Consider the following 23,424-nt stretch of genomic DNA (forward strand, 5'->3'; position numbering starts at 1 on the left):
CATACCGCCGTGCAGTGAAGTTCGGTTTGACCTTGTGAGGCATTGAAAGTTGTTGTCTCATCCACATCGAAATCGGAAATTGTACCATGGGGCCCTAATATTTGTAAGTTTACACTGCAGACACGACTGTATGGGTTATGTGTATATTATGCATCATTATTTTCCTTGTCTACGCCAGGAAGTTTGAAAGCAATATTCATTGTTGTGGCTACGCCAAAGCTGTTGAGAATGGGTTGACTTGGGAGTGGTTCTCCGGGACTGCACTTGGGCCTTACTTAAAGTCTCTTCAGCTATAGTAAACAACCTTCAGGTGGTAGATCTCTTAGTAAACTCCATGCCTGTGCATTCTGTGTGGAGTAAAACTTGCACCGTTTAAACATGGATAGCCTGTGGGCAGTAGTCCGGAGACTACTGCATTGCATTAGTGTTTGAATGACCAGCAAATGTACAGAAGTAATGTATGCTGGCTGTCATTTGTTCCTTCCTTCACAGCCTATATGTTTTTGGCGGGTTTGGCACGACACCAAGCCCGGGAGTTACACGGCCTCCTGACTTTGCCTATGTTCATGACATGCAAGCACCATGGGTAAGTGTCGAACCTGTAGTTTGTCAAGCTAATTGCCCGATATCATTTTATCTACATGTGTTTTGTTTGCAGACTTGTTTATACATGGAAATAACATTTGATCTAAAGCATAAATTTCTTCACGAGAAAGAATGCCGATATCATTGAGCGGCTGTTTTCCCCGACAATGTGCGGTTGCAATGATTAGATTCTTCACATGTTTTGTTAAAGTTAAAAGTGTACTATACCCAATGTAATTATTGCTTAAATGGTATTGTCCCTTTCAGCTGTAATTAGTGATGGATTAATAGATTGTTACAACCTGTTAGCCTTGCTGTTCGCCACTTGTGTTGCAGCACTTGCTGATGCTTATCCATTTCTCATGCAGAGGGGATGGACCAATCAGCTTGTCAAGTTTGACACTCACACCAACACTTGGAACTGGCCTCTTTACAAGGTTGGTGCCTAAAAATGGGCATAAGTGGAGCTGACCTATCTTTTTTCTCCTGTCAGAAGCGACAGGCCCAGCATAAGCATATGACTGTGGCTTCTCTTCATAAGCATTTTTAGTGACGATGACAGCTTACAGCAAGCCTATTGTTACCATTTGCTGTTGCAATTCATGTGCAGTGTTGCAAACAGTTAGCTAACAGTATACATAAACCCGATATCTAGCATTTAGAACGTCGAGAGTATTCAGCATTCAGCTGTGTGATGGTTATTTGGTGTTCAAGAATTGCGCCAGATTAGAGACCAAATAATACCTAGATGCAACATTTCTTTTTAGGCCTAGGAAAAATGCCAGAAGCCACTTTTTCACAAAAGAAGGCACCTTTATTGCACCCATGGAATTTTCCGGGGGTTGTGTTTCTGAAGGGAATGGGTATACAGGATTTGATGTTAGTCGGTTACAACAGAAGCGTGCATCTCTCAAACAAAAGAATGTTGGCACATGTGACTTCCTGAGAACTGTGATTGAACTCCCTATGCGAGGGTGCGAGGCTCACTAGAAAAAAAATAATAATAATGGTTCTGCTAAGCAATGCTAATGCTTCTCTTGGATAATCTGTTGGCTTGTTCATGCTGCTCAGATTTTACATTGAGGTTGGCACTTGAATGTGGTTCTTCTCTGTTTTGCCCAGAATCAGTGCATGTCTCTGTTACTTGTACCGATGGTTGAACCAAAGAAGTAGAATTTGGTGGTGACGTCTGGTGCCAGGAAAGCAAAATCGCCATCAGAAGGCAAGAGCCTTCTTTGTAGTTGTTTTTCTACCTACGCGCAATACCGAAAACACTTTTTCCACTACAAAAACACCTGGCTTCATAGGCAGTGCACACTGGGGTTTGCATTTTAGATGAAACAGCCCAGTACCATGTCCAAGTATGTCCGTAAACAAAAGCCATTGCCGGAAGCCACTTTTCTGCGAGATGTGAAGGCAAACAAACTGATGCTTGAGGCGAGAGAGAGAGAAAGGTTTTATTTCTAGCACCCAGTCCAGCAGTTCAGCCATGTTTCTGCTAATATTCTCCCGGCACATCTTAATCGTCCTAGTTCACTCATAATAGGAGCTCATAATAGGAGCGCTAAAACGATGTGTTGCAGTTGTATTGTTGGGGATGCGGGCTGGCTTTCCCCAAAAAGCCGGATGCTGGTTCTGGAGATGGTGGTGCGAGGTGTTGGGTATTAGTTGGCTTCTGTGGGTTCGCTCCCAGGCTGGGGGAGGGGGCAACTGCATTGACACCAGCAGTCTGTGTGCCTCACGTGCATGGAGGTTGCGAATAAAAACGCAAGTCTTAACAATTCCAGGGCCGAGCTCCAGTGGCACGGGCGGCTCACGCAGCTGCACAGATTGGCAGCCAGGTGTTCCTCTTTGGTGGCCGACACCAGCAAAGCCGGCTCAATGACATTCATCGACTGGATCTGGACTCCATGCAGTGGAGTGGCACGTGAGTGTGCTCGATTGTATGTCCTCAAGCTTTCAAGCTGTTTGCGTTTAGCTTTATGGCAGCGACCCTGGCTTTGACAGAGTAGAACCTCGTTGATGCATTTTAGCGCGAAAGCATTAGTACTTCACTGGCAAAGCTGAAAAACTCGGAGATATGTGTGAAGCCTCAACCTTTGACCTTTGATGGAGTGTCAGCGGCGGAGGCTTCGCACAGCTGCCCCGTCAACACGCGGAACTGGCACCCCTCCCCCGCCTTTCCCGAGCGCGATAGCGGCTGATGATAAGATCTTGCATGCGGCTGGCCTTTGGACGTGGTGTTGCCTCAAGTGCTTTCACACATCTTACGCAGCTTAACTATGTTAAAACCCTACCATTTTGTTTTTAAATGCACGGATAAATGTATTATCCGGGAAAATGTATGACCCACACTGCCTAAGTAAGAAATATAATTGTTGAATGAGGTACAGAGAAATTTATTGATGTTCTCACTTCAAAAAAATTTATTAACATTTCTTGGCACAAGTTCTGAACAGCCTTTTCCAGTACTCACAGAATTCGGTCCGCATTTTCTTTAGTGCAGGAGAAACTTAGCACATCCAGCTTCGCCCCGTTGCATCACTGCGTTGCTAGGAAGACGCCCCTATCCGTCGCAGTGTTCTTCGCTCTATCTGCTATATTCCCCAGACCCAGTCCGCTCATATGCCAGCTCATCATTCTGGTTCTCAGATGCTGCACACGCTTTGCTTTTGCGGAAACGTCGCTCTTCAAGTCATGTCCCTGCGGGAACGGCCCGCTCGTATGTTAGTGCACTTTTGTAGGTTTTTTTTTATGCTTCACCGCTTTGCAAATAAGCACCGCAGAAAAGCCACCATGGCAGGTGACTTCTGCTACATTTCAGCTCTCAATGTTGTATGTGTCCAGGTTTGGCCCTCTTATATTTGCGTGCTTCTGCTGTTGGTCGCTAAATCATGTTATCTGGGAAAACATTAACCAGAAGACAAACAGTACAATTTCATGAGGCCAAAGAGGTTCCTCTGCTTGCTTGGAAGTCTGAAAGCACTGGAGATCTTTATCTGGTATACTTGCAACATCTGTGTCGGGAGGCCAGAGTCTGCATTCTGGAACGAGCGTTATCAGTGGTGCTCTTTCTTTTCTGTAACTGAACGTACGGTGTGCTTTTCTTTGTCTGCGGTCACTTGGCTGTCAGAGGAAAGAATGCCAGCGGTTCAAATCACCTGAAAATGTAATTTGCAAAATCTACTTTCTGCAGTCTTCCAAACTATACGCTTTTTGTGTAACAGCACTTTTGGTTCGTTCTCATTGCTGTCCCGAGATAAATGTATAGCCCCTGGCCTTGCTGGTCGTTGTTGTTAACAGCCGAAATGTCTTCACCCTAGGTTGGACACCATTGGTGAAAAGCCATGCGGTCGGTCCTGGCACAGTTTCACGGCGCTCTCCGAACATCGCATTGTTCTCTACGGAGGTTTCAGCCAAACAGAGGAGCCACTGTGTGAGTAGACCTTGCTGAACAGTTGGCATGCGCCTCTGCCTATTAAGTTGAACACTTAGTATGTCTGTGCTTATGCTACACCCCTCACTGTTTGCAGCTGACTGCTGGCTGTTCGTGGTGCCCATCCTGACCTGGGTGCGCGTGGAGTTGCAGCTGCCTCCACGGCTCTGGCACTCAGCCTGCCTCAGCATCGAGGGCGAGGTCATTGTGTTCGGAGGTTGTGCGGGGAACATCTTTCAGCGCGGAGGCATCCATGCGGTGCGTCCCAGTGGTGGGCTTTGCACACGTTGGGTTGCTGAGCTCCTCCCGACGAGGAATTGAGGGCCTAGCTTTCCTGCTAAGCTGTCTAACCCACGGAGTTCATTTTCAGTTGCACATCTACCTTGATCGTATATTTTTGTACAATATATAATCTCTTCCTGTCGGAGGCTTGGAATAGTTGTGTTCACTTCCCTTTGGTTTGCGTTGCACAGCGACAGATGTTTGTCCAAAAATTTAAAGATGGCAGTCAAGCTCAGTTCTTGTAAGTACTAGCTAGTGTTTTGAATCCATGTGAACTGCCTTGCAGTTACGTTGGATTAGCCAGGGAGCAGTTCTTACATTCAAAGTTTAATTGAAAAATGTCCCCTCTTTCATTTCCCTTTTGCCCTTGTCTCGGATGGTTGATATTTCAGACAATTCATTGTGGCTATAGTCACTGCGAGGTTTAGTAAGACTCTTCGAAGGCTACAAAACCAAATGTCTGTTGAGCGAGCAAACAAATGAATGTGCATATCTCGGGGCACCTTGAGAGTGGTGGATGTTCACTTTCGCTGTTTGTTTTTCATTTGTGCAGGAGGACACAATCATCAATCTCTCATTTTCACCAAGGAGTCTCTACCGGTGAGTTGAGCATGAATGAGCTACGCAGCGTGATATTCTGTCTGCACTTATCAGGCACAGATGCTTGGTCCTGTTGAGGCAGCTGTTGCATATTGGGAAAGCTACGACTGACAGCGATTGCCAACGCAGAGAGAACACAAAACCTCAGATGTGGAGAGGACGTCTCATCACTTTACACTGCAATGGAGAAATTGGCATCCACCATTCTCGAACATTCGCTTGTGACCAAGATGTGTTCGTGCCTCGTGTGTTTTGAGAGTAGAGGTCAAGTTTGGAACACATCTGACACCATGTTGTAGTGCTACATAAGTACACCCCCGTTTTGCACCTTGTTTAGAAACCAAAGCGCGAATATAGCGGGGTCTTTTTTTTTTTTTTTTTTTCGCTGCCCCTCGCGATAGCTACAGGTGACCTTCACCAACAACCTTGCGAGCTGCAAGGAGAAACTTAAAGTTTTGACGACCTTGAGGCCTCGTGTCGTGAATGGCCAAAGGAGAGGGTGGCTATGTACGTGTAAAGGTGCTGGCGCGGGCCGTTGAAGAGGTCTCTAAGAGTTGAGAGGAATGTATGAAGAGGAAGGGACAGCAAGCGAGAACAAGACTACGCAGCACGAAACACGGTGCAACGGTGGCTTGGCAATTACTACAGCTGTTGCCGCACTCCTTGACGATTATATGCACTTATAACTGAAACGTCTCCTCTAGTATAATATCGACGCATCCGCTGCTTCAGTATTTTAGTGTGTCACCTTTGTTTTGTTTCTTTTTATCGAGCCCTTGCCTGTAGTTTGCTTGAACAGGCTGAGATTGCGTTGTAAGCGCAATTTTTTTTTGTCATTTTCGTGAGGTCTAGAGACACCCCCCCCCCCCCCCCCCTTTCTCGCCAAAATTTGTACCTCAAATTCTCCAAATGGAACATCACTAAGGTATAGGTGCCCAAAGGAGTAATTTGTGAAACCCCCCACTTGCACGCGTAACCGAAGACTTTTTCTTTCTTTCACCCCCTCCCCCTCCCTCATAGGATCTGCTTGGAACAGGTTCTGCGGATGAGACATTTGCTGCAGTCTCAGTGGCCATCGCTGCCTCCATCTGTCCGGGACACACTGTACGCCATGCATGGAAGCACTCGGGGCTCCGGACTTGACGGGTCATGAAAAAACGAATCTCACACAGAGTGTCGGAGCAGTCACCTTGTACATAAAATTATGGAAAAATAGTCCTATTTATATGGCAGAATAAAATTCCATTCACAAGGTATGTTGTGTGGAGTCATCAGTGTGGCTGGAATGCCTGCACAGAACCAGCTACTGAAACAGGAGTTGCACTGTGGGTACATGCATACCAGATTTCCTCCACCAGCCGGCGGTAAGCCTGCAAACGTCATAAGGTGACATGCGCGAGCCACCCAGGAGCAAAGGGCACACCTCGTTTCTGAATGCTGCCATGCTGGTGCTTGCATAAGGGTGCAAACACCGCTTCAGGAGAGAGCAAACGATTGCCACCCCGTGCAGTATGTAATTGGCGGGGCATTAAACACTGTGCGGGAAGACTCTTCTCGCCATGAGCCGCCAAGAAGCCTGCTTAGCCCCTGGTCACCATCGCTATAGGAGAGTCTGACAACCGAGAACTATGTTAAGCCCCGCTTATTTTTCTGCGCTCTTAACATTCATCCGCATAGCTGCCTTTTAATGTGAGAGCATTATTTGGCTCATTGTCCGAAAAACCCGCATTCATCAGAAACCGGTGGCTGCAACACGGGGCGCAAATGAAATCATTCCTACTGGAGCATTAACAGGCCACCAGTTCCCCTCGGGAAGGCAGTTGTGCGCTCTTCCTCAAAATCAAGTCTAAACCTTGCACTTGGTTTCGAGAGAAAAGGAATTAGGCGGAGGTCACCACTTAGGTACTCGCAGCGTGACTAAGGTGTCCACTGACCCAGTGAGCCTTGCTCTCACATTTACACAAGAATTGCTTAAGTGCACGCATAGTTTTTTTTTTCATGCTGGCAGACTTCTCTTCCGTGCCAGGACGCACAGTGTGTCCCCCTTAACAAAGTCTATTAAAAAAATAGTTTGGTTTTATGAATACTGAGTACACGCATTTGCTTTTTGCGTTGTAGTACAGACATTTAGTCGGAAGATTTCCTATAAGCACAACATGCCATCGGATTAAACTGCACACACATGGGCCAGTATGCACAGTTCAATAATAATTTATTTCATGACCTATGACGAAATTTGCTACTTTGTACATGGCAGCGGTCTGCAGAACATCTCGAGACGACACTGCTGATGCATTGCCCAAGCATTCCTTACACTGGCGACATCTAGTGAAATGCTCCCACAGCTAATTATGACTGCAAAAATGCCGCCACACTGCCCTCAACAAGTACACAAACCACTTCTACATTTTGCACCCAGCATGTTCCACATGCATGCAAAAATTGTTCACAATGTCGGAACAAAACCCTTCCCACAAAAAGCATCAACAAAAAAAAAATATAGCACACGGTGCATATAAAGTCACCTCGTTGAATAAAAGAAAACATTCATTTAAAACATAAGGCCAAGAAAAGAACCCAAGTATTAAATAAATGAGAATTTGAAAGGCGGCACAACCCCAGCATCCACGCGGTAATAACAACCAACAAAGAGAAGCCTGCAGGCTTTCCGTCGACTCCAAAGTTTTTAAAAAATCATTTAAAGAAAGAAAATGATTAGACACGTTGCTGACTCAATGCCTCATCACAGCTCCTCAACCGCAATAAAAAGGTGAACAGGGCACCGCACTGACAAATGGCACAATATTTCACAAAACCAGCTTTTCTTGCTCTGCTCTATGGCACAGTTCATTCGCTCCTTAAGGTTGAAATGCTTGCTCGTGAATGCCCTTTTAAAAAGCACTGACATACATTTGGCGCATTCACCACAGCATTGATAACAACATGAGATATCGTGAAATCTTAAGTCTGGCGCTGTTTACTGTCGGCGTTTTTAGTTCAGATTTCAACCAGCAAGCCAAATGTATAATAAGCAAATATGTATGGACACTAAAGAATGACTCAGTAAATGAACAGTGGCCCATGGTTCACCTGCCATATCACAAAGTCGATCTTTGCACATGAACATCTTGGGAACGGTGACGTGGCACCTCTAATTAGGGTGTTGCACATGGCATATACTGAATGTCACCACTAGCCGCAAAATGAATGTTGCACTGCAACTTTTCCCAACATGCTTGTCTTTTGTGATGGAACTTGCACCTAGGCTGACCGTGGTGAAGTACGCTCACCACGGTTACACAAAATACCACATATGAATGCCTCTGAGATGCATCGCGACTTGTATTGCACATCAATGTTCGATCCACCTCATAAATGCCATCACAAACTTTGCACTACAACACAGTGTGGACACACTATATAATAAACACGCTCTTCAAAGCGCCGCTCAGCAGTATGCCCCCTCCTGTGAAACTCGCTCACCACTCCTACACCGTACACCAGTTTTCACCACCACGCAACATGCGTAAATATTCACACACCAGGAAATACAGGTAGAGAATAAGACGACGAGAATACTATCCCTGTATCAACCAGATAAAACAATTCCCGATCAAGGGGGGGGGGGTGGACAGAGGGCACAGTCGTCGCACAGCCGCGTAGGGAGGTTGTCAAACGGGCACACTGGTTGTTTGATTGACATGGGACTGTAAATGTCAACAGCTCCGTCCTAGTGGTCAAGGATGCGCAGGTTGCCAGACACTATCTTGTTCTCCAGCACTGCTGATGCCGGTATGTCGATCCGGTCACCATGGTTGGCTATGATGATCACCGTGCCCTGAAAACAACAGTTGGAGCTGTTTGTGATGCAGACACATGCGTGTGCAAGGAACAGCCAGCTTTCAATGCTGGTGTTTTTTCCTGCAAACTAAATTTTGTTCATGTTGTACCTGGCCTGCTAAGACAACATAACAAAATTAAACGGGACACTTAAGCTCTGCCTTAACGGTATGACGCGATAGCGTTGGTGAGTTAATGCCCATACATACCACTCCTGGCACAGTGGTGCAGCTAAGGTTAAGCAATGCGCCACTGCCCTGCAATGGCAGGTGCTACCATCAGCGGGGCTTGTGTGACCCACGTTTCCCGAGCAGTCTCGCGCAAACAATCATTAATTTTAGGTGTCACCTGACACGGTGGTCAGTTTTCTCACAAGCCGGAGAGCAGGTAGTGTTGACGACACAAGGTCACGTGACCTAGGTGGCCCACCCAGGTTGCTTCTTCACGGATTTTTCGTTCGCTATGCCTTCGTCGCTGGAGATTTTCTGCGGAACAGGAGACTTAGTGGTGTTGCGTTAACAGTTGCTCTTCTTCCAGCTGACCCACGCTGATGCGTAACAAGTGCAGAGGCAGTGCAAAGCACTCCACGATAGCACAACTGCACTGTTCACATTTGTACATTCTTGTTGACAGCGCGTTAAAGCACAGGGACAGAAGAAACACAGAGGACGACGTCACAGGCGCTGATTACCAGCAGATCTGGGGGCAATATTTTGCGGCGAATGCAGAAACTGAACATTCTCGCTCTGCAAGTCGCTGCAGCAATAATGGGTACTAAATGGCAGGGCTCGGTGAGTGACGAGGAAAAAGAGCCCGCTGAACTAGAAATGAACTTGAATAGGACAAATTGCCGGGCTAGTTGGTAATGATCCATTCTTGTTGACAGCGCTTTAACGCGCTGTGACCTGTGACGTCGTCCTCTGTGTTTCTTCTGTCCCTGTGCTTTAACGCGCTGTCAACAAGAATGGATCATTACCAACTAGCCCGGCAATTTGTCCTATTCAAGTACATTTGTACAGCTTAGCATGTCACACATACATCGCACAAGAACTGCATCAGCAGCATGACTTCTCATTTCACCCTTTTCTTTCCTTACCAATGGAGAAATGGGCGTTTTTTTGTAGGCTCATTTTATTATTTTCAACTGAAAATTAGGAGTTAGTTACATTAACATGCAGCACATCAAACTGAGGCAACAAAATCAATGTTCTATTAAAAAATGTGCATTTGAAATAAAAATATTAAACAATAACGTGAATTTTTATTTATCCAATACAAACTGTGAAGAATATCCAATACAAACTGTGAAGAAAGCTACAATACAAATTTATAACATTATGCTTGTAACACAAAACAAAAACTATTATTAATGTTCTGAAACATACAAAAAAAAAGGTTGTTTTACTGCATAAAGCACCTGGAAGTTTCACGGTCTCACTTAGCAGTACTCTGAGCAACTTAAAAATGTTTGCTGCCTCATGGAAGGCAGCTATTTATTGCAGGCGTTACAAAAGGGTTTTTTTTTCTTCAAATGTTTTTATTGGAAAATGCTAGAAAGTACGAATACATCAAATAACATAATTTACTTCTGAATGATAGACATTTAAAGACATAGTGTGGAACCGTAATACACAAGGAAATTTGTAAAATACAAAAAGTTAATGAAGATTACAGGAAATCATCGAAAGATCAGCAAAATCATGAAATAAAAAAACTGTCTAATATCTATCAGGTACCCAAAATGTTTGGAAATAGGGACATTACACAAGTACGATTGCTCATGCCATACGAAAATACGCAAGCAAGCAACAAGCAGTTAAACATTATACGGAAGCAATTAGTCATATAAAAATGAAACTGATAACGAGCTCATCAAAAGTAAACACCTTAAAGAATAAATCACGAAACATGGAAACGAACAACGAAAAACTAACGACTGCATCTTGTGCTCAATGTGCGCTGTTAGTAAGGCTTTCATCTCAGTTTTAGATGTTGAACTCGATTGTATTTAGTTCTGGCAGGCTTTTTAAGCAAGGAGTACTAACGATTTAATAAATGCATTCGCCATTTCAAGAAAGCCTGCACTGTAATCTCAACAGTGCGCAAAGCCAAGCCCTCAACTCGAATGAGTTTGTGACCTGAACAACCAACTACCACTCCCGCTATGAGAAAGGAGACGAGAAACCCTGTGGACCACTCACCCTGAGAGAAACGCCCTTGCCAAACGTGACATCGCCAGACACCGTCAGGTGGTCCAACTCTAAAATGTCTGGTATGCTTGCAAACCGGTTCAGGAAATCTCGCACCTGTGGCGAAAGATCAAAAGATGAACCACAGATATTGGATGGCACACGCGCAGGTACTAGTAGATTTTCACTAAACAACTTAAAAACAAGCAAAAATGCTCTGGGTTCGTTTGTGCCCACATAATGTGGTCTGGCTACTGACATACTTGGAATCAGCACTTGCTGCTTTTGTAGAGCTTTCAGAGGTAAAGTACGCAGGACAAAGGCTTCGGCAGCTGACAGTGTAGAGAGGCAAGCCGTAGTCGAGTACCTTGGAGAAGTGGTTGTCCCCGAGCTTGATGAGGGGCACAGTGGGAAAGGCACGCTTTGGACTCATGACCAGCGTGCCAAACTTCATGTGGTACAGGTTGCTCATCACCAGCAGCAGGTCTGAGGTCTTCTTCACCGGCAGGAAACGACTGCGCGGCACGTTGATGCCTGCACAACAGCGACACTACCGCTAAGACGCTGGCAGTGTGCTCTAGGCACAATGCAAAGCCCGTTTACAGCTGTCATGAGTAAAAAAAAACACCGCGACGCTCACCAATGGCGTTCTGGAAGTCCTTCATTGCTGCTCCAGCCGCTGTTTCGAGCTGAATGATGTTGATGCCAGAGTCGAGCGTCTGTTTCGAAAAAAGGAGAGTTGAGGGCTAATTGGCACACCTACAGCCACTCATCACTGACCCACACGTGCACGACGGAAGTGCTCAACTTGCCTTATAGTTGATAATGACCTCCATGTCTATGCCACCTGTCTCCACAAGGTTGCCCACGCTACTCAACTTCATCCACAGGTTGTTTGTGTTGAAGATCCTGCGGGCACGAGAGGCACGGAAGGAGTAAGTTGAGTGCAACCAAAACAGAATGAAAAACATGAGCGATAAAAAGTAAAGTAACTCACTTGAATTTCTTCACACTCTTGAATTCGTCAACCTGGAAGAAGAACAGGCTTACTACTTCACAGCTTTATCGCTGAATCATCGGTTTGTATCAAAATAAACACCAGCAAATGAAATAAGTACATTTCTTACTCGAAATATATCAATGCACTTCAGCAATTCGAAACTTTCTCTAGGCTCTCCTAATTAACGTGACAGCACTCATTCATGAATGCAGGCGTTCGTGGTGCTTCAATATGCAATGGACAAAAATATGGAGAAAACTGTATGGCACTAATCAAGCGAGTCCATAGCAGTCAAACAACTGCATGCAGAAAGTGACACAATCAATGATATTAAAAAAAAATAAAGCAATGAACTCACATTTTCTTTGGGTACTTGCGCAATTTCCAGCAGGCGAATCTTGTTTTCATACTGAATAAGTGTGCCACCCTACAAGGAATACAAAGAGTACACTGTGGTAACATCACTATTTATGAGTTTTTGCACTGTTTCCTTATGACCAGCCCAGTGATTGCACCTGTTCCGCCGACAACCATAAATAACATAATGCTAGCAACATTTTTCTCAAACACTGCCAGGATCCCAAAGAATCGTTTGGAGACCCTTACAATGTCACAAAATATAGGCCTGGTCAAAGGCTATAGCAACAGCTTGAGAAAATGCTACAAGCATCTGCGCATTCTGACAGGGTGACAGCGTCTCTCACCCGAGACTAACATGCCATGAAACTGTGCATCCGCGCAAAGTGAGAGCAAAATACAGATCCAGCAAGCCACAAAATGCACACACGGTGAGCCATTAGAGAGACGGCACCTACCTTAACGTCGGCTCTCGTCTTGTCAGTGACTTCCATGACAAAGTCGGGAGCCTGGGCACCATTCGAGGACAGCAGCATGCTCAAAATGTCTGCACAGGTTTTCCTTTAGTTAAGGAATATTTGGTCTGCCCATATACTGTCACATGTTAGCCTACCACAATAACAATGATTCACTAAGTGTAGCCACTGCCTTGCTGAAGAAACTTGGTGACGTCATTGGCAAAACCAGGTTTTTACTCTTCGAAGTGGATGTAAAAAAAAATCTGACCGTAAGGGCAACTTGGGCACGCCCGACATGACCACCATAAACACAGCTATGACTTGCCAACACTGAACAAGCAATGCACCTTGACAAAATAAGGCGCTGCGCGGTACTAGCTACTTTTATGAGTGAAGATGTTCCAACTAGTTACCGTTACCTGATCACTGTGCTGGGTACCTGATTATGTATCTATCCTATTAAGCACTGCAATGGTAGGTTTAAATATCCCAGCAGCCTGGGCTCAGTGTCCAGAAAAGACATTGCCTGATAGGAGCACAGCATGGTGCATCATTTAATACACCAAGGGTATACAATATTGACACGTGTACTTATCTTTATCGGGCGACCACGTTTCGCCGCCTAACAAGTGTTATCGCACAGCGCAGGACGCGCCTGCATCTATCCGAAGTTTGTGGCAAGTCATCGATGCTTCTATTCGCTGTCTGTTGTAGCCGAACCTTATGTTATCTGATTTCATCGCCTGACGCGAATGGTGTAGAACTTTGTGGAAGGCACGCGGGTCCCAACGATTAGTCTGGAACATTCGACGACTGCTATATAACAGCCGACGCGCTTGACCCGCGGATCAGATTTTCGACGATCGCCGACCGTGTTCGCCGCTACCGTTGTGCTGTAAGTGTAGCCTCTTTTTGTGGGCACAGGTTCGCCCAATAAAAGTTAATTCTGTCTTTCACAGTATTGCTACTGTGTTCTTCAACGTCACCACCACGTTACATCTGGTCAGAAACTTCGGATAGACGCAGGCGCGTCCCGCGCTGTGCGATAACACTTGTTAGGCGGCGAAACGTGGTCGCCCGGTAAAGATAAGTACACGTGTCATTACGAATGTGAGCGCAATAGAGGCAGACAGCACTTGAGTATGCTTTAACAATTAAGGGTATCCTTGTACTGTACCTGTACTTGCGCTTTCATTCGTTCACTGCCTGCACACTACAGCTCAATAAGCATTCTCATATTCCGCCATCCTTGTCTGAGGTGGCAATGCCGGTGCACTTGCCGAGGCAAAGACAGATCACAAGGCAGGAGCATACAAACCAGAAGCCCAGAAGCGCGTACGGTGGAGCCTGATTGGCTAATCGTGCATGCGCTTCCTGGCAAACAGTGAAATTTTCTGTGCAAGCAACAAGCCAAGTTACACGAACAAAACACGTGCGCCACGGCATCGCCTGTCGCTTGCCGCAATCACTCGAGTGAGTCATCGCACAAAATTTTGCGTATCTGGAGCTAAGCCTTAACTCGCACTGTCTCCAGGGGCTCAACTACATCGTAGAAGGCCAGTGTTTAAAAAGGATACTGAGGTCGACCGTGGCGCCAAGGTTATCGATGTTGGAGATGAAGCAGTACTCGCGGCCTTCCGTCAGAAAGTGGTCCATCAGCCCAGACTGGCAGAATGCCGTGTAGAAGTCTCCGTGGCCCGGAGGGTAGAAGCTAAAGGAAGGGAAACCACTCATTACAACTTACAGCCTGAAGAAAAAAAAAGTGTTAGCAGTGCTCTTATGGAGCATGAGCATGTGCAGACAATGGGTAATGGCAACAAAAAGAAAAGAAACAGTGGTCGAGGAATGTCTGAAGACATGAATTGCAAGCTTCACACACTGCGTTTTGATTTGAAAGCAGTAGAGTAACAGATCACTTGGCACACTTGACGATTCGTTTGGATACGCTGAAAGAAATGAATTAAATACGAACAATTTCTTGAAGTGCCATGTTCTTCACCCACTGCTTGAAATACAAACGCAATGAAAAGTGCTTTAAAAAGTTATGACGCAGACAGGATGCAGGGCAGACTTGCAACTGTTTTACAATCATGTTGGATATCATGCAGATGTTACAGGTAAAAACAAAAATTGGCCAACAATTATGCTTCTCGGTAATGCGATTTTTGAGTGCAGCTGCTGCATTATTTGAATCATAGGCGAATGCATACAGAACACACAGCGCTGAATGGACACGGCCCTGGGTTTTGGCTTGGGCAGCGCACAGCTGTCTGTCTGCCGCCGTTGAGCCTTTCTTCGAGCGAATGCGCGGCGGCACGCACACTCTAGCGCCATCTCTTAGCGGGTTGCCACCGTAAAGCCAGACTTCTGGTTGCCGTCATGCCCTCTGCTCCGCTCCCCTCCTCGCGCCCTTTTCGCTATCACCATACTTTTATCCTCTGCTGCACTCCACGTTCGCTCTCTTTCAACCTCCGCTGCGCTGCCTGTTCACCCTGTCGATTACGCCAAGGCCGACAGTGACGGACGCCGTTCAACCCATGAACGAGCTGTACTCTAAGATAAGACAGCAGACAAAAACGTCACCAAATGATATTTAGTCTCACTAGGCTAGCCCCACTGCCTTACCAGAAAAACAAGGGGTGTGCAACTATTCAAAATTTCAAAAACAAATCTAATATTCTGCTATCAGTTCATATTCAATTCGAGAAAATGATTCAGTAAAACAAGCTTTTGGGCAAGATGGTTACTTTCTGTGTGACATAACTGCAGTGCGGAAACCACAAACACGTGAGGAAGAGACACTTATAGACATGGACAATGGCTTCATGGTCTGTAGGTGTTTCTTCCTTATGTGTTTGTGATTTTTGCGCTGCACTTACGGCTCCCGCGACAATGATATTAGAGAATTTCCGAACATTCGAAAATATCTTGACAGATTAACAACGACCAAATACCGCGCAGATTTTCCACACCTACGACCACGGCAAAACCACAATATCTGGGAGAATCATCCAAAGATGGGTCTAAAGTGTTAGGAAAACAGTACAAAGGCATCCTCTTTGCATTCTTCTCCGTAATTTATCATGTGGGCTTTCCCATATGATAAGAGCAAGCTGGCTGACTACCCGCTTCTAACAATCACAACATGGAATTAAGCGCGCGGTCTTAATTCACTCTTCCATATCGTGTTTCATAATTAACGCTCACACCCATCACACTTGTCCTGTTGCTATCACAGCTCTTCAAACGTAAGCTCGGCCTTCTAGTCTTAGTCAAATATAATATGAGAGAAAGCACACCTGTGGAATTTTGCATGGGGCTTTCGAAGGCAGGCCGCGCAAAAGTGCCACTGGCAAGGTACGCCATGGTGTAAAAATGCCACTTATTGCAGGGTGCGCTGTAACCCGCGTTCCTCTGACGTGCGCGTAACAGCAGACGTGATGACTTGCAAGGCCAAAAGACAGCATGGCCGCTTATTTTTGGTTTCTGATCTTCGTCACCACCCATCTGAGCCCAGCTGCGTGCTGCTTTCGCATGACGACTGGCACATTGTTAATCAGTTAATCATTTCTTTTTCTTTTAGGAGCAGTTCTCATGTTCCGAAAGCAATGTGCCTTTCTTTTGCTTATGTCCGCATTGTTCTTCAAGCACGCCTAAACTGTGTGCTTGTCATGGGCTTTTAGCTGTTTGCACAATGGAGCCTCCTCAGAAAGACTTCAACACATTTGGGCAGGTTTCTTTTTTTTTTTTTCGGGAAGGGAGGGAGTGGCAGGGGCATTTATATAACAAGGTTTGAATAATTTGAGAATACTTTCCGTTCTTTTGTCCAATTTAAAGAGGTTTTACTACCTGTCGTGTTATTTTTAGTTGCCAGTCACATATTAATTCACATATTTCATTTTGTTACTCATTTTGCATGATCAAATTACATGTTTCATACTGTTACACTGTCTAATTGAACAGCAAAAAATTCTGTGCACATCTTTTTTTTTTATTATGCTGACGAGTCAGTCTAGTTTTGTTTTAGTTGCAAAGGCATTCAACTATTCTGAAATAGGCAACAACATTTGCCTACTTACCTCTTTCAGATTTTTTTTCTCATACTCGAACAGATATTCGACGTGTTTCGATATTTTCTTCAAGAAATTTTTTCTTCATACACACATTAGATTCATATTAGAAAATTTCGATATCTGCAAACCCTTACTAGAAATGTTTTTGACTTGCTACAAAAATAAAAAGGAAACGTGGCAAGTGAAGAAGTCAGTGGCCTAAAATCACATTCTGCAGCTGTGTAATAGCACAAAGGGGAGCACGTCTAAAGCAACTCCCATTCTCAATATCTCACATTTCTTTCTACACAGGCCGCAATAAACTACTACTCTTTTTTTTTTTCACCTCTAACGAGCACGACTAGGCCCTGCTTCATCATGCTTTCAATTCTAGGACTGCTGGCTGGTCCAGCAGATGACACACTAAATTCAAAAGTCAATGATATGAGGAGTACAAGTCTGTGCATGAGGCTAGGTAGACAGTGACTTGTACACCCCATGCCAGGGACTTTGCCTCGGAGCCAGGCAGCCCAATGCAAAACAGAACATACCCGTCTTCGGATGGTGCGGTCAGCGATGTGACGATGGGCATCAGGGTTTCCTTGTTTATCCTTGGATACCTGGAATAAAACGAACCACAAGATCACGCAACTTGCCAACATCCAACTCAAGTCTTGCACAGCTATCATTCTAATCAGACGTCCGACGTTGGCACCCTTTTCCAACCTGAAAGCTCGACTTTGGGCCATACAAGGCACAGCAAGAGGGGCTCTGGACTAGGGTTGCTTCTTTCATGGGAACCAAAATATTCAAAGTTCACAGCCAGTGTGCTTAGCAAACAACCTCACTCATGACTCAATGCCAACAGAAAACTACAGCATGCAGTCACTACTGTCTTCGGCCTTGCCGGATGTCTGTGCCTGTTGTCTAGCATGGCCCACGAACAACCTTACTGCCAGCTTTCATCCAATCTATCAAGCTAAGTTCCTCCCTTGGTGCCATTACAGACATAGCAGCACATCCCTGTCAACCACAAGGTGTTGTTTCACCTCAGACTACCATATTCAAGAGCTGCACATGAGCAAGCCACAGATAACACCAACAGGTGATGCCATCATGTCACGTACAAACAAGTCAAAAAGAAAAATGCAACAAAGCCTAGCAAACTGGGACAAAGTTGAGGCAGCACACAAGCACACAGAAAACTTGAAGAGCAGGCTGTTATAGTTAGCAAATTTGCAGCTACAATGCAGTAAAAAAAACTTGGTGGCACCAAAAATGATGAGCACAGTGACTGGGGCACCTGACAGCAGTGTGCAGCTGGCCCCTACCAAGTTTAGCTCACTGCTGTAAACGTCGAAAAAAATGCTAATACTGCACAAACAACGACATTCAAGAGTGCGCTCCATGCAACGAAATGCAATAATTTCAAGCAGCAGTGTAAAATGTGATGTGGACAGCAGAATCCCACTGTCCCAGCTCCACTTTCGTGTACGATTCCAGGTCTCAAACTTATTAAAGCAGGTGCAACCTCAGCCTAAGGCAATGTATGCATGGCATACCCATGCAGTACTACCTTTGAGCTAAAAAAAAATGGCTGTGGTTTAGCTCTGGTTAAACCTGGAGTGACGCGATAACTACAGTTGGCCAAGTGGAACTCGCTCAGTCGAATTGCAAAGTCAGTCTTTCGCCGCTCCGTTTCGCTGGGTGTTCCTTCATGATCTTCCCCCCTCTCCACTCCCCCGCCCCACTCGGTTTGGCCGCCGCGCCACCGGCAGCTGCTCTGCACCACGTGACCAACCACGTGACCTCGTGGCGGCGCCGCCACGCTGAAGGCTAAAAGTGCTAGCTTAATGTAGCTACCGCTACAAAAAAAATTGGCTGGCGATTACGTTTCTCGGTAATGCGATTTTTGAGCACAGCTGCTGCGTTATCTGAACCGCAGGCGACTGCAGATGGAACACGCAGTGCACAACGGAGGCGGCTCCGGGTTTCGGCTTGGGCAGCGTGCACAGTGATCCGCCACCACCACGCCTCACGCAAACGGACGGCCACGCACGCTACTCTGGCGCCACCTCTGAGCAAGCAGCGGCCACAACTGGCACTCCTCGCAACGCCGTCACCACTTACTTTACCGATGACTTCATGAGCGAGCAGACAACGGTGCGAGCTACTGTGGTGCTGTGGGGTCGCCGCCCCGCAACCTGCCTTCACAATACCATCACACCCTCCTCCGCCACTTTCCTTTTCGCACACTGCTATGCATTGGTGGTCGGACGACGGAGCGCGCTACTCTGGCGACATCATTGAGTGAGCGGCTGGACTCTGTGCATCCGTGCGGCATGCACATGTTTGTGTTTATGAGGGAAGCCCAGTTACGCAGAGGTTGACGGTGACGGATGCCTCTCAACCCGCGAACGGGCGCATTTAAGAGCTGCGCTCTAAAAACAGTGCCACTTTTACTGCCCATCTGGCCCCTGTCATTGCAGCAAACACAACAAGCTATGTTATGCACTTCACCTTCTGTTCTATGACACGACCCAAAACTGTGCTTATACCTGCTCTGGAGAAAGGTGTAGATTTTGACTTTGAACCCCTTGTACTTGCGCAGAACCTTGGACGTGTCCTCATCAGTGTTGAATGAGTTCATCAGCACCAGCGGCATGTTGGCATTGTACGTCCTGTTCAGGTGCTGCAGAAAAAAAAAAAGAATTGAAAGACTCCCATTGTCAAAATGGCACTCCCCCACCCCTTAAAGATAAGCTGCATTAAATGCGGTGCTAGATTTAGTTTACAAAGTGCAGCTGAAATTTTGTTGGCATATTCTGGTCATTCATTAAGAATGTAGCGTTACATACACAGAGATGTTGAGTAGACAAGTGAAGGAAAAAGAGGGGCTTGTTATGACATACACGACAGAAGCCAACAGTCACCGAAACCAAGGAGCACAGGAGACTGTTTTTTTTGTGGTGTTCACCAATGGGAGATTAATAGGGTAATTATTTAAAGTTAACCGATTAGAAAGCAGAAGAAAACAACCACAAGCTGCCGGTGAGATCTGAACCCACGACCTCCGAATTGCCACATCCGGTCCAAGCCATTAGCTCCACTAAGGACAGAACACAACCTTGGTTCGACATATGCTCCTTGGTGAGCCAATACACAAGCAAACCTTTAAGAAACATGCCCAACAAGTAGCTCTACGCAATTTCCACATCCTCTGAGCAATGATTTGAAGTTAAAATGCCTTCGACACCCACATTCCGAGGACTGCCCTCACCATTGGCACAGTGCACATAATGAAGTAGCAGCGAATGAAGACAGCTTCAAACAAGGATATCTTGTACACCGCTACACATGTTTAGAGCAGAAATAAATGACTAGGCCTGATGAGCCAAGGATGCAGCAACATCAGCCAGCAAGTGATGGAAGGAAGAAGTCACTTGGCAAGACTGAAAAGGAAAAAAAACTCACCTCGATCTGCTGTACAGTCATGTCGAGGAAGGTGAGGTCATTGCGGACAGGAATGACCGACTTTGGGCCTTTGCAGCCCATGCTTGTGCCTAGGCCACCATTGAGCTTGACCACCACCAGCTTGTTGAGCATCGACCTGATGGCCTCCTCGTCCGTGGGCGCTGGCAGAGACTCATACTGGATGACCGCACTATCGGGCACGGGCTGGATCTTGTCCCAGACGATGGCAGGTCCAGTGTCCTTGACGAACTTGTGGAAGAGGCGCTGGAAGCCTCGAAACTCTGCCTCTACGGTCTCTCGCTCGGCGGCGCTGGCCGTGCGGCAGAGCTTCTCCAGCTCCTGTGCCAGGTGGGCCTGGGCGTCCGCCTTGGACATCTCCTTGAACTCTGTGCTGTCGCTATGCTTACGGCTGTGCCCATACATCTGCACACACAGCACATTGTGCAAAGGTGCATTGACAGGTGTCAATTTCAATACACTTGAACAGAATTCAACAGAACCAAAAGACAGGCATTAGTTTGTACCGATCAATGCTGACTGCAACTCAGAAGCACAAAGCTAATAAAACATCTCAGAGACACTTTTTTTTTTCTGGAACAAGAAAAAATTACTGTACCAAGCAATAGAAAAGCAACTTCATTAATGCTGCTCATTGTCAGGCTTGTTGCATTAACATTTTTAAATAAGCGCGGACCTCTAATGCTGCTTTGCTGACTAATTCGATTCCCATGCATGGCTCAACAGCGCTTAGGTCCAAGGCAATACTAATGCATTTCTCAACACTTAATTAGATCATCTCAAACAACTTGACTACTAAGGACTGCACTGAGCCTCTCAAGGCTCACGACCTGCACAGATACAGTTTATCGAGCTAAACATGTCCTTTACAAAGCGCAAGCTCTATGCATGTCGCACGTGCATGCAAATAGTAAAATTGCACTCAAACTCACTCCGGAAATTGAATGACATCACTTTCAAGCAGTTCTTACAGAAAAAAGGGTGCCCATTTATACCAATGACTTTGTAAAGAAGGGACCTTAAATATGCTACGCATCCGTACCTCAGTTTTATTGACGTTATATGAAAACATGCATTAGAATTGAAAATTGCTTCAAGGGGTATTATAAAGCAGCTGACTGATGGAAAAGACTCAAAAGCTCAATAAGCAAGTGGGACAACATGGGTCCCGCTGTCCTGCAAAGGGTTAACAGTCTACTACAGCTGCACGCCCTAATGCGGTAAATGTGAATTGTAAGGCAAGTAATCCCCGCTGACATATATGCATCCAAGTCACGTTTATGTGAACAAAGGTATGGATAGAGAAGTCGGAAGATGCCATTCTTTTTCACACAGCTGCTAAAGCACTAAAGCAGCCATTACTGCAAAGCTGTCGAGAGTTCTGTGCCGTGTACATACCAACTAGTGGCGATGCAGACCACAGCATAGGCAAGCCACCATTCTCACAGAGCAACCGCTCTCACATTGGATCTCTCGCAATAAAGACATCAGAACCCGCACGCTCAGAGTATAAAGCTGCCACAAAAACATGTCCAAAATCTGGCTGCACAAAAGCTCGTGTTTTTGCTGGCACTGTGCTGGATTGAAAAATAGCATGTTTCGAACTTCCGGAGAGGATATCGTGAACGTCATGGTTTCGCCATGTTCAGATATGCAGTAGGATGGTTTCCATAAAGCCTGCTCAATATTTCGCTGTTTCACTAAAACAAAAGAGAAAGTACCTGTGGGAGAGGTTATTCTGAGCTCAGAGCTTTTCAGCAAGAGAGTACAGGTAGATGCAATGCACGTGGCCTCTGCGATTTGTGAAGCACCCTCGCCAGTCGGTAAGAATTAGTGGTAAAGGCACATGCCCAGAAAGCATGTTTGGCTGCTCTTTTTGCGCATGCACTTGGTGCCGCCCATTCTCGGTGCCTCTCAGTGGCAGTGCTTAATGAGGTGCAGAAGCCACACGCTCCCGTGTTCCCTTTCATATTGCTCCCACCTGTACCAAATATTATGTGACATATTTACTATAACAGGGATTACTTGAAATAGGCCTATTACACACAGTCCAAAATATAACCTGCCTATATTTCTGTACAGTTGATAATGTGGCGCCACTGAAAAATACGGAAGTGGTGCGCGCACAGATATGGCATGTACAATTCCAAAATATAATTTTATATTACTTTACTTCTACAAGATTGTGGACCACTTTGACAACCTTGTGTTAATGCATGCCAAAATCACAGTGCACATAATTTTTCTGCATTGTCCGCTGCTTCAGAAACAATTTTGGTCAGTTAAATGAAGGTAACTGTTAATCACTTCATCAAAAGTGCAAAGCAAATGCAGTACTGAGTTTTTTTAATTTTTTTTTGTGTACTGGGTCTCTTAAGCAAACCATCAAGTTCGAAAGTTTTGAAGTAAGCATTAAATACAACAGCCACTTAAGTACAATATCTGACTTGAAAAGCACCATTCTGGATAAAATATTTTTTTTTCTTTTAAAGAATACATCACTCCACCTAGTCCCCTTTATAGGGCCGAATAAAACGATCACACAAATAGTCTATGCAGCAAGGAAAAAAAAAACAACCCGATCGACATCAACCCTTCTACAGCGGCTTATCAGAGAGCTCTGGAATGCACAGTCCTACACAGTACCTCACAGGTGGGACGATAACGTGAGGAACAAAAAATGAAAAGGCAGCACTCAGCAGCAGGAAGCCCTGCGGAAGGTATGCAACGATGAAAACCACCTGCGAGGATTTACGATCGCAAAAGAAACGAAAAGCAGCTAGGACTTATCCCACACAAAAAGCAATGAAGGCGGTACTTGGCAAAGGACTTCTGTGAAAAATGTGTAACATGAAAACCACCTGCATGGATTCGTCTTTACCAAAAAACAAAAATGAAGGCTATGATGATGAAAAATGAAAGCAGTTCCCCTCCTGCCATGTGCACTTCTACACGGCGTTCAAGCAATGCTGAACATCTGTGCAAGTATGTAGCTGTGAGGAATGCAAAGGCACAGTAACAGCCTCTTTATGGCTTGTCATGACATAACTAATGTGAAACTTGCATTAACAGTCTTACTGTACGAGCAATGTAACCAATGACTTGAAAAGATCTGGCAAAGGCTCGCATATTT

The 23,424-nt window shown here is 45.6% G+C and overlaps 2 protein-coding genes across 9 annotated transcripts in view; one reads left to right on the top strand and one right to left on the bottom strand.

Moving 5' to 3' along the window:
- Positions 1–6,159, top strand: part of LOC144133039 (kelch domain-containing protein 2-like) — an 11,077-nt gene extending 4,918 nt beyond the window's left edge. For both annotated transcript variants that reach the window (XM_077665859.1, XM_077665860.1), the window contains exons 4-10: positions 493–586; positions 954–1,022; positions 2,373–2,512; positions 3,909–4,021; positions 4,119–4,279; positions 4,857–4,903; positions 5,924–6,159. In XM_077665859.1, the coding sequence (XP_077521985.1) occupies positions 493–586; positions 954–1,022; positions 2,373–2,512; positions 3,909–4,021; positions 4,119–4,279; positions 4,857–4,903; positions 5,924–6,056 (757 nt within the window). In that variant the 3' untranslated portion in view covers positions 6,057–6,159. The remainder of the gene's footprint in view (positions 1–492; positions 587–953; positions 1,023–2,372; positions 2,513–3,908; positions 4,022–4,118; positions 4,280–4,856; positions 4,904–5,923) is intronic.
- Positions 6,160–7,062: 903 nt separating this feature from the next.
- The window catches only part of UGP (UDP-glucose pyrophosphorylase), a 44,948-nt gene continuing 28,586 nt past the window's right edge, over positions 7,063–23,424 (bottom strand). For 3 of the 7 annotated variants that reach the window (XM_077665869.1, XM_077665870.1, XM_077665868.1), the window contains 12 exons: positions 20,274–20,696; positions 19,358–19,491; positions 17,351–17,419; positions 14,325–14,458; positions 12,748–12,836; positions 12,291–12,359; positions 11,930–11,961; positions 11,745–11,841; positions 11,573–11,651; positions 11,300–11,466; positions 10,945–11,049; positions 7,097–8,741 (listed from right to left, as the gene is read on the bottom strand). In XM_077665869.1, coding sequence (XP_077521995.1) covers positions 8,634–8,741; positions 10,945–11,049; positions 11,300–11,466; positions 11,573–11,651; positions 11,745–11,841; positions 11,930–11,961; positions 12,291–12,359; positions 12,748–12,836; positions 14,325–14,458; positions 17,351–17,419; positions 19,358–19,491; positions 20,274–20,696 — 1,506 coding nt within the window. In that variant the 3' untranslated portion in view covers positions 7,097–8,633. Of the gene's footprint in view, positions 8,742–10,944; positions 11,050–11,299; positions 11,467–11,572; positions 11,652–11,744; positions 11,842–11,929; positions 11,962–12,290; positions 12,360–12,747; positions 12,837–14,324; positions 14,459–17,350; positions 17,420–19,357; positions 19,492–20,273; positions 20,697–23,424 lie in introns of all 7 variants that reach the window. The other 4 variants (XM_077665867.1, XM_077665865.1, XM_077665864.1 and 1 more) reach the window with 4 other exon arrangements.

Source organism: Amblyomma americanum, chromosome 5 (assembly GCF_052857255.1).
Source record: "Amblyomma americanum isolate KBUSLIRL-KWMA chromosome 5, ASM5285725v1, whole genome shotgun sequence".
NCBI classification, from domain to species: Eukaryota; Metazoa; Arthropoda; class Arachnida; order Ixodida; family Ixodidae; genus Amblyomma; species Amblyomma americanum.